The following is an 11237-nucleotide window of genomic DNA, read 5'->3' on the forward strand; positions in this document are numbered from 1 at the left end:
AAAAAAAGAATCCTACAAAAAGTGCAAATGTGGACAAATTGCTACAGATGAGTACAGAAGAGTAGCACAAGGGACAAAATCAGAAAGGCTAAGGCACCAAATGAGTTACGCCTAAAAATGGACATTAGAGCAGGGCGGATTATTTACATTTTGTTATTTAAATTATAACATTTTTTTCTTTTTAAAGATAACCCTGTTTAAAATGAAATCTGAAATTAATACAAAATATATTAAGGCCTAAATGTATAATCTCTTAAAAGATTTAAATAAAAATTAGCATATTGAATCCATGAGTCTCCATCAAAACCTTTGAGTTAAAAGCTGCTTTTCTATATAAAGAAAATATCAGATGGAAAACATTTAACTTTTGAGGTCAAGCTTTAGAAATATGACACAAGAGTAATAAATAAGCAATATATCATTCACTATTTTCTAACATACTAAAAATGTACAATTAATAAGAATCTGAAAATATTAAGCTATATAGTGCTTAAATAAATGCATATAATTATAATGTACCTGCCTAGGTAGCAAAGAGATTAACCAAATTTAGTGTAAAGCCTCTATTTAGTTGTAAATCAACATGTTTAATGGTTATATCAACCAATGAGAATGCACCTTTCTTTAGAAAATAACTGAAATTGATTAAAATTAATTATTTAAATCACGACTTTCCACTTGGTGATTTTGATCAATCCACCTGCATAAAAGGCAATAAAAATAAATTCTATAAATACATTAGGAGCAATAGAAAGACAAGGGAAAATGTAGATCCACTAGTTTGTGGGAAGGAGAGCTAATAACAGATGACGTCAAGAGGTGTTTAATGCCTATTTTGCTTCAGGCTTCACTAAAAAGATAAATTGTAACCAGATACTTAACACAATTAATATTAACAACAAGGGGAAAACAACACAACCAAAAATTGAACAAACCAGTTAAAGAATAAGTTAGATGTATTTAAGTTTGCAGAGCCTGATGAAATTCACTCTAGGAATTAGCTGAAGCAATCTCAGAACCATTAGCAATTATCTTTGAGAACTCAGGGAGGATGGATGAAGGACTGGAGAAGAGCAAACATAGTATTTAACATTAAAAAGAGGAACAAAGAGGACTTGGGGAGTTACAGACCTGTCAGTCTAATTTTGATACATGGAAAGATACTGGAACAAATTATTAAACAATCAATTTGTAAGCATCTAGAGGATAACAGGTGGTAAAAAATAGACAACATGGCTTTGTGAAGAACAAATCATGCCAAACCAACATAACCAGTGGATCAGAAGTGAAGCTGTAGACATGATCTATTTTGATTTTAGTAAGGTTTTAACAGAATCCTATACGACATTCTCATAAGCAAATTAGGGGCATATGGTCTAGATGAAATTATTACAAGTTGGGTGCAAAACTGGTTAAAGAATATACTTAAAGAGCATTTATCAATGGTTTGCTATCATACTGTGTGGACATATCTAGGGGTTCCACAGGGGTCGGTCCTGGGTTGGACTTGAATAATTAAGTGGAGAGTACGCTTATAAAATCTGTGGATGACACCAAGCTTGGAGGAGTTGCTAGCACTTTGGAGAACAGGATTAGAATTCAAAACGGAACTTGACAAATTGGAGAATTAGTCTGAAATCAATAAGATGCAATTCAATAAAGACAATGCCAAGTACTAAACTTAGGAAGGAAAAATCAAATGTGCAGTTACAAAATGGGGAATAACTGTCAAGGTGGTAGTCCTGTTAAACAGGATCTGCGGGTTGTAGTGAACAGGAGTCAACAATTTGGTGCAGTTGCAAAAAAGGCTAATATCATGTTGGACTCTATTAACAGCAGTGTCAAATGTAAAGCAAGGTAGGTAATTCTCCCACTTTACCCAGCATTGATGAGAGGCCCCAGCTGGAGTACTGTGTCAAATTCTGGGCACTATAATTTAGGAAAGATGGACAAATTGGAAAGAGTCCAGAGGACAGCAACAAAAATGATGAAAAGTTTAGAAAACCTGATCTGTAAGGAAAAGCTAAAAAAACTGATCATATTTCGACTTCAGAAAACAAGACCGAAGGGGGACTTGGTAACAGTCTTAAAATATTAAGGACTGTTATAAAGAGGAGGGGGATCAATTGTTCTCCATGCTCACTAAAGGCAGGACAAGAAGTAATGGACTTAATCCGCAGCAAGGGAGATTTAGATATTCAGAAAACCTTTTTAGGTATAAGGATAGTTAAGCTCTGGAATAGCTGCTTAATCATGGTCTGTAATCCTCTGGAATGTCTCTTTAAGTCTCTGCCATAGCAGACTCAGTGTGGCTAAGAATAAGCATAACTCTTCATGAAGCTTATTTTGGTTCAGACATTAATTTCTCATGTATGTTTGACCTGTTTTGAAATCATCATTTTGTACTTATCCCCAGATTGTGAGGTGCTCAGACACTGTGGTCATAGGTGCCATATTAGTACCTAAGATACACAGATAAGCAACTCAGCAACACATAAGTATGTCTACTCTAGCACCATCTAGTTAATTCCTAAAGTAACTCACATCACCATAGTATTTGATGGCCACAGATCATTATAGTGATATAGTACAACAGTTAACTTACTCAGTTGTCCAGGTAATCTTTCTCCATGGAGACTCCAGGAAACTGCTAATATCTAGGGGAAAAGGAACATATAACATTAAGAGTATGAAGCTATAATTTCCTCAATAAACATTTTCTCTTTTGGTATCAACTTACCTTCAACTCGATACACCTCACATTCCATAAGGCCTAGATCATTTCCAGGCAGGTCAGCAACATTGTATGTGTAGTTGTTAGAACTTGTTGCTGCTGCTGCTGCATTTTGGTTCAACAAATGTAGTGCTCCACCACCAAAATTAGGGTCATTGGCAATATAGTCGTATATAGCACCTGATGCAGTTTTAACAGGAATTTTTGGGCTGAGCACACCCTCTTTGTCTTTTAATCTAAAGAGAAAAGCCTTCTCATCATGTATGTACTTTCCAGATGAAACAGTTCTGACTCGTAAATCCTCAAAAAATATAGCCACTTTCGTTATTTGCTACTGCTACAGTTGGCCCTTGTGCATCACACTTTGCATGAAATATAGAAGCATTGTAATCATGGACACTTCTTTTATAGAGAAGACAAAGCATCTGCTCCCCAACAGATGTTGCGGTTGCTCTACCTCATCTTGCGTTAATCTAGATTTGACACCAGCCATTCTTCTTAATCTAAAAAGACAGAAAAGATGTTACAGATACAAGTATAACAATAAGAAAAATCTATCATTATTTTTAACTCATCTCACCAAAGAGAAAGACAGTAGTGAAGGCCTTTGTTCCCCACGGTATAAAATGGCTTGTTAGTAAGTCATTATCATCATCATTAGTAGTTTTATTCATGAGTATCTGCAGTCTGAGGTCAAGCCCACAGGGTGTTAGGCACTGTCCAAACACATAGTTAGAGACAGTCCCTAACCCAAAAAGTTTATGGTGAAAATAAACAAGACAGACAAATAGGGGAAGAAAGATATTGTTATCCCCATTAACACATTGGAGAAATGAAGCAGAAAGAGTCAGCATAGCTTCATGAAAAGAAAAGGAGTACTTGTGGCACCTTAGAGACTAGCAAATTTATTTGAGCATAAGCTTTCATGAGCTACAGCTCACTTCATTGGATGCATCCGATGAAGTGAGCTGTAGCTCACGAAAGCTTATGCTCAAATAAATTTATTAGTATCTAAGGGGCCACAAGTATTCCTTTTCTTTTTGCAAATACAGACTAACACGGCTGCTACTCTGAAATCTGTCATAGCTTCATGGACATCACAGCAAAACAATTTTTCTACCTGAATGGAGACAAAATATTCTTAAAACCTATTGCCCAATTGTGTTGCCTTTATCCAAGCAAAACTCCTACTAACTTCAATGCAGATCAGGCCCATTTTATCAAAATGGTGAAACCTTTAATACTGCGACCTGCTTGTAATCTTACTTACACAGGATAACTCCACTGACTTCACTGATTTATGGTGGTGTAAATGAGAGCAGATACACATTCACTGTCTCAGAAACATAGTTCCTACCATATGGAGTGAATATTTTTCTCTTTCCAAGAACAAAATAATGGCCATACTGGGTCAGACCAATGGTGCATCTAGCCCAGTATTCTGTCTTCTGACAGTAACCAGTGCCAGATGCTTCAGATGGAATGAATAGAAAGGGCAATTTTGGATCTTCTGGCATTTTGGAGGTTTAGGGACACCCAGAGCATGTGGTTGTAGCCCTGACCATCTTTGCTAATAGTCATTAATGGAGCTATCCTCCATGAACTTATTTAATTATTTTTTGAACCCAGTTATGCTTTTGTCTTTCACAACATCTCCTGGCAACGACTTCCACAGGTTGATTGCACTGTGTGAGGAAGTACTTATTTTTATTTGTTTTTAACCTGCTACCTATTAATTGTATCTATTTCTTGTGTGATGTGAAGGGGTAAATAACACTTCCCTATTCACTCTTTCCATACCATTCATGATTTTATAGAACTCTATCATATCCTCCCTTAGTCATCTCTTTTCTAAACCAAACAGTCCCAATCTTATTAATCTCTCTTGGTATGGAAACCGTTCCATACCCCTAATCATTTTTGTTGCCCTTCTCTGCACCTTTTCCATTTCTAATATCTTTTTTGTGATGGGATGACCAGAACTACATATAGTATTCAAGGTGTAGATGTACCATGGATTTATATAATGGTATTATGATATTTTTTGTTTTATTATCTATCCTTTTCCTAATGGTTCCTAACATTGTTAGCTTTTTAGACATTTTTAGACATTTAGACATTGAGTGGATGTTTTCAGAGAACTATCCACAATGAAACCAACATCTCTCTCGAGTGGTAACAGCAAATTTAGATCCCATCATTATGTATTCATAGTTGGAATTATTTTTTCCAATATGCATTACTTTATAATTATCAACACTGAATTTCATCTGCCCCTTTTTACCCAGTCACCCAGTTTTGTGAGATCCCTTTGTATCTCTTTGCAGTCAGCTTTGGACTTACCTATCTTGAGTAATTTTGTTTCATCTGCAAACTTTGACACCCCACTCTTTACCCCCTTGTCCAGATCATTTATGAATGTGTTGAACAACATTAATCCCCGTATAGATCCTTTGAGGAATCCCTGTTTACCTCCCTCCATTGTGAAAAATAACAATTTATCCTTTCCCTTTTTTCCTATCTTTTAACCAGTTACTGATCCAAGAAAGAACCTTGCCTCTTATCCCAGGACTGCTTAATCTGCTTAAGAGTCTTTGGTGAGGGGCCTTGTCAAAGGCTTTCTGAAAGTCCAAGTATACTATATCAAAAGGATCACCTAGTTCACATGCTTTTTGACACCCTCAGAGAATTCTAATAGATTGGGGAGGCATGACTTCCCTTTACAAAAGCCATGTTGACTCTTACGCAGTATACCATGTTTATCTATTAATTCTGTTGTTTAGTACAGTTTCAAGCAATGAAATGCCTGGTAATGAAGTTAGGCTTACCAGCCCAAAATTGCCAAAATTTTCTCTGGAGTCTTTTTTAAAAATAGGTATTACATTAGCTGCCCTCCAGTCATCTGGTACAGTAGCTGATTTGTACATGCCACAGTTAGTAGTTCTACAATTTCATATCTGAGCTCCTTCAGAACTCTTGGGTGAACACTATATAGTCCTGATGACTTTATTACTGTTTAATTTATCAATTTGTTCCAACACCTCTTCTAACGACACCTCCATCTGGGACAGTTTCTCAGATTTGTCACCTAAAAAAAATGGCTCAGGTGTGGCGGTTCCCCCCATATCCTCTACAAAGTATTCATTTAGCTTCTCAGCAGTACTTTGTCTTCCTTGCATATGCTTTTAGCACTTCAATCATCCAATGGCCCCACTGACTGTTTGGCAGGCTTCAGATGCACTTAAAAAAAATTGGTGTTAGTTTTTATGTCTTCACCTAGTTGCTCTTCAATTTCTTTCTTGGCCTGCCTTATTATACTTTTACACTTGACTTGCCAGAGTTTATGCTCCTTTCTATTTTCATCACTAGAATTTTACTTCCATTTTGTAAAGGATGCCTTTTTTGCCTCTAACAGCCTCTTTTACTTTAGTCACAGTGGTACTTTTGGTACTTTTCCACAGCTTTTTTTAAAAAAAATCTCTGCCTCTATTATGCTATTTTAAATAGTCTCCTGTGCAAAACAGGGCACCCCAATATTCTTTTGGGGCACAATACAGATAAGGAAAAACAGGAATGACACCTTCATGCACATGCACAGAATTAGGTGCAGTCAGAATCCCAAGATTTGGTAAAATTGGATGTACCTCCAGGAAAAATCCCAGCAGTTACCATCCCTCTACTGATAATGAATTGGCAAGGCATTCATCAGACCCTAAGAATATCACTGATGCTGTATGTATGACTATAGTTATAATTATTGCATATAATTATTACAGGATTTCTATATGCATCAGTAATTGTAACTTTACTTATTGATTTAATAAAATGTGTAAAACAGACTAAACCTTGTACTTGTGAATGTATGTGTGGTCACTATTCCTAGAGGTTCTAAATCTGAAACAAGTAGCAGATGAGACTTTCACTCTGTTGAGCTTGTGACACCTTAGAGACTAACAAATTTATTTGAGCATAAGCTTTCGTGAGCTACAGCTCACGAAAGCTTATGCTCAAATAAATTTGTTAGTCTCTAAGGTGCCACAAGTACTCCTTTTCTTTTTGCGAATACAGACTAACACGCTGCTACTCTGAAATCTGTTGAGCTTGAAACAGTAGCAACCAGAGCTGAACCCATGGTGGTTCAAGTAATACAACATCACTTAAATTCACATTAAATAAAATAAAAGGCTACACTTTGATTATATTTTTCTTTTTAAAACTAAGCTGAGGTTTTTTTTATTACAAATAGCAGAGAATGCCTATAAATCGGCTTTTTATTGTCTGCATAACCACACACATTTAGTTTAATAATTCTGAAGCTTTTGTGGCAAGTGAAAAGAATTAACGTACTTATTAATGTTATTTGTGTTTTCACTTCACCACATTTCCTTTCTTCTCTTACTGCACTGGTTGTATTGACTGACACAGGGGCTAACACACTTCTAACAATTGCTTTTTTAAATTTCTCTTAATATTTTCTCGGGGCAGAGGGGGCGGGTAGGTTGTTGTTGTTTTTCCATACTGACTGCTCTGCCAGAATAAATCTTTGTTGTGCACCCAGATGTAGGAAGAGGGTAGTGGTGGTCTCTTTTTTGGTGAGGTATACCTTTAGGCAATTTGGAGCTGCCTATATTGGATATCAAAGTACTGAGTATCATGTCAGAAGATATATACACCATTTTATTATTCTTCTTTATAGAGATAAAAAAGAAATATAAAACTTTACTCTTTCAGTCCTTTATCTGTAAATATGCAAACTTTCAAGATCACTTACTGCTTAATTTCATATTAACAAATCTCTGCAAGGCACAGTGCATACACTTTGCTTGGAAATGTACAATACATACTGTCCTGTATGACTGTTCTTGTCTTGTTTCCAACTTGGAAAATTTAAAAAGAACATTCTTCAAAAGATTTCCAAAGTATTCCTCTGTCCAAATATATTAGAATGATGAGACAGAAAATATGAAACTCTACATTCTACTATTGGTAGGGGAGCGCTTTCTAAACACACTATGCTCCCTGCTTATCAAGATGAGCTAGACTTAACACTTGTTGTTTTGGGTGCATGCAGAATGACTTCTCTTTCAATGGTAAGCCAATAATTTCTCTGCTCTCTGCCGTATTCTCTGCCCTGAATAGGATGATACAGGATTCAGTAATTACCTCTATAATTTTAGGAATATTTAGTTTAGAAAAGCCCATTAGAATTAGAATTACAGTAGAACCTCAGAGTTATGAACACCAGAGTTATGAACTGACCAGTCAACCCCATACCTCCTTTGGAACCAGAAGTACGCAATCTGACAGCAGGAGACACCAAAAAAAAAAAAAAAGTATATACTGTGTTAAATGTAAACTCCAAAACAAAAAAAATAGGAAAAAAATTTTAAAAGATTTGAAAAGGTATGAAAACTTTCTGTGCTTGTTCAGCATTTTTCTTCTTCATAGTAAAGTTTCAAAGCTGTATTAAGTCAATGTTCAGTTGTAAGTTTTCAAAAGAACAGCCATAACGTTTTGTTCAGAATTGCAACATTTCAGAGTTACAAATAACCTCCATTTCCTGCGTGTTCTTAACTCTGAGGTTCTACTGTACTTGAAAGTTCTCCACCTAACCTATAGGTGAAGCTAGAGTGTTATGGTTCACACACATTCACTGCCCAAATGCCTAGTCTCAAACTAAGCTTCAAAGCTGAGAGAAAAGGAGTACTTGTGGCACCTTAGAGACTAACAAATTTATTTGAGCATATGGGAATTTGTTAGTCTCTAAATAAATTTGTTAGTCTCTAAGGTGCCACAAGTACTCCTTTTCTTTTTGTGAATACAGACTAACACAGCTGCTACTCTGAAACTCTTCAAAGCTGAGGTTACCCTGAGTAAATCAAGATTGACATTACTGTGATGTGCCTACAGGTATATCTTGAACCAGAACTTATATAATACCATATTCACAATTCTGAATCCACATTTAAGTGACTGATATTACACCAGCATAACTCACAAGCAGATTTTTGCCCTTCTTTGGGTATTAGTTAAAGGGATGATAGGGGGAGTATTTCACTTCCCGTCTTGGTTATATCACAAACTGACAGGTTCTGGCACTCAGCAGCCACTGCTACTGTCCATCAGTGCTGAATGCCAACTTCCCCTAGGTCTCTGTAGCAGAGGCTTTGCTAACATGTTCAGTGTGAAACAAGGAGATTTCTTTTAAACAGTGGTTTTAGCTCAGAGGTGATGTTATGGAACAAGGGAATCCAGAATAGGATTGATGTTATTTTCACCTCATTGGTAGCTGGCACAACTCTCTCATTCTAGCTCTTCAATCATGACACTTCCTCCTTGCTCAGCACAGTTAACGTATAAATGGCTTTCTGAAGCCTGGCCTGGGATATGCAGGACTCCACCTGCTAAAGTGATCAATATCTGGTTTAACTATTCTCTGGTCTGATCTGAAACACATAATTTAGCATTTTGATGGCAAGAATTGCTTCAACCAAGTTACGATGCAGGTGTAAAAGCTAGCAAAGGGAAATGAGATCATCTTCTAACTCACGACACCAACAACAAGTCAGAGCATAGCATCATAGAAAGAGAAATTTTCTGACCACAGCCTGCCAGCACTTAAAAACCAAACCTTCTCTCAATCCTTCTTAACATTTTAATACATATATATATGCTCTTACTGTGGAAGCTCTTCTGTTGGGAAAGATCAGGACAGGGAAGAAATTAAATTGAAAGTCAAACATTTACAGCCCAGCTGCCAATAGCAAAGCTGCCAGTGCTGTTGAATTTCTCCTGTCATCCCCTATAAACTTACCAGCTCAGAGACAATTCAGCTAAAACATAAAAGAAAGGTGGTGTGATCTCCAGCTTCCAGTGAAAACCAGTGCTACGTGGAACACGCATGGTGTAATAAGGAAAGTAGAGGTTTAACTTTGAAATAAATAAAGAGTTATTGCAAAGTGTTGTTTAAAGTGAAGGTTTTGTGGGTTAAATCTTGGCTCCATTGAAGTAAACGGAAGCTGACTTCATTGCCAGGATTTTACGCTGGAAGTGCTAAGTAGAGTGCATATTGGAATGGCAGCACTGCTCATTGGCACTGCTCAGGTGTCAACAATAGGCAGGGCAGTAGAGAACCAGACTGTCCAGTCTCTGTAAATGCAATGAAAAGTTTTGAAATTCCTTTCTCAGGTTGATTTTCAATTAAAAACCAAGGTTTGACCCTTTGTGATTTTGTCTGAAAGCTTCATTGTCCAGGGGTGCTGTTTTCATGGTAGGCATTGATCTTTGCAGTTAAAAGCTAGACCCTTCTCTAACATGGGGGCAGTAAGAGGAAGAATAATTCTGTCCAGGGCAGCCTGGGAGTGCCCATTCCATTGACATCTCACACCCACACTGAACGCCTACTGGAAATAGCATCATCTTTTTAATACTATTTTCTCAGGTGAAGGGAAAGATCAGGAAGGCTTGGGTGGGGCCGGGTTCTCCAGAAGCCAAGCACAGGACAGTCATACCCTGCTGACAAGGACTGTATGAGACAGGGGCCTGCCAGGCAGGGGAGAGTCAGGCACCCATTTCTCCTGTCCATTTCCCACAATGCCAACGCACATCAGGGGCAGGATTTCCTTGACTCTCCCTGTCCCGCTCTCCCTTTGCTCCTCCCATTCGCTCGCTCTCTCCTACACAGAGAGTGGAGAAGAGGGTGGGAAATGAGCAGAAAGAGAGAGAAATGACTGGAGAGGAGCAGATCCTGTGGATGGGGTATGGAATGCAAGGGGGCAAGAGAGGCAGTGAAGGAGAAAATGGGAGGGTGGAGGCTGTTCAGCTGAGCCAGCTAACTTCCTGGACACAGAAAAGAGAGAGAGAACTCTGGTTGTGAGGAAGGAGGAAGAGAATCAGTTCAGGCAATTTTTACTTACCCAAGGTTCCTTCCCCTGGGTCAGGCTTGCCCAGGCTCGACTGCTGGGACTGACTGAACTGCAGTCAATGGAGTCTTGAAGAGTCCTGCAGCTGCTGCAGTGGGCTGGCTCACAGCATAGCTGGACCTATCACATGTCCCCCATCCTTCTCCTCCTTGTCCCCAAGGTTCATGCCAGGGGCCTGTGGCTTTTTTTGGCAAAAGTGGCCATTTGTCCCATTTGCGCTTTGCTAACTGATGATGATCAACTGGCAAGAGCAAATGAGACAAATGCCTACTTTTGCCAAAAAAGTGGGTGCACACCTCTAGCGGGGCACAGAGGAATGAGGGGGACAACAGCAAATCCAGCCCTGTGGGGATGGGGGACAGGACTCCAGTAAGCAGGGATGCCAGCCACATAGGGAGGCAGGCAGGGCTTGGGCCTGCAAAAATACAAGCCCTACATGGGGTTGAGGGCAGCAGGGCTCAGGCGAGCAGCAATACAAGCCCCACATAGGGCGCAGGCTGGGCTTGGAAGAGAGCCCTGCACATGGGGGAGGCAGGGCTCGAGCCAGCGACTCAGGTCAGGCCTGTGTGCAGGGGTAGGGG

General features: G+C 38.5%; 1 protein-coding gene across 1 annotated transcript in view; it reads right to left on the reverse strand.

Moving 5' to 3' along the window:
- IFI44L (interferon induced protein 44 like) overlaps nucleotides 1-9198 on the reverse strand; it is a 66880-nt gene extending 57682 nt beyond the window's left edge. Inside the window, exon 1 of the mRNA XM_043490678.1 lies at nucleotides 9013-9198. Coding sequence (XP_043346613.1) covers nucleotides 9013-9041 — 29 coding nt within the window. The 5' untranslated portion in view covers nucleotides 9042-9198. The remainder of the gene's footprint in view (nucleotides 1-9012) is intronic.
- Nucleotides 9199-11237: the final 2039 nt, after the last annotated feature.

Source organism: Dermochelys coriacea, chromosome 8 (genome assembly GCF_009764565.3).
Source record: "Dermochelys coriacea isolate rDerCor1 chromosome 8, rDerCor1.pri.v4, whole genome shotgun sequence".
Classification (NCBI taxonomy): Eukaryota; Metazoa; Chordata; order Testudines; family Dermochelyidae; genus Dermochelys; species Dermochelys coriacea.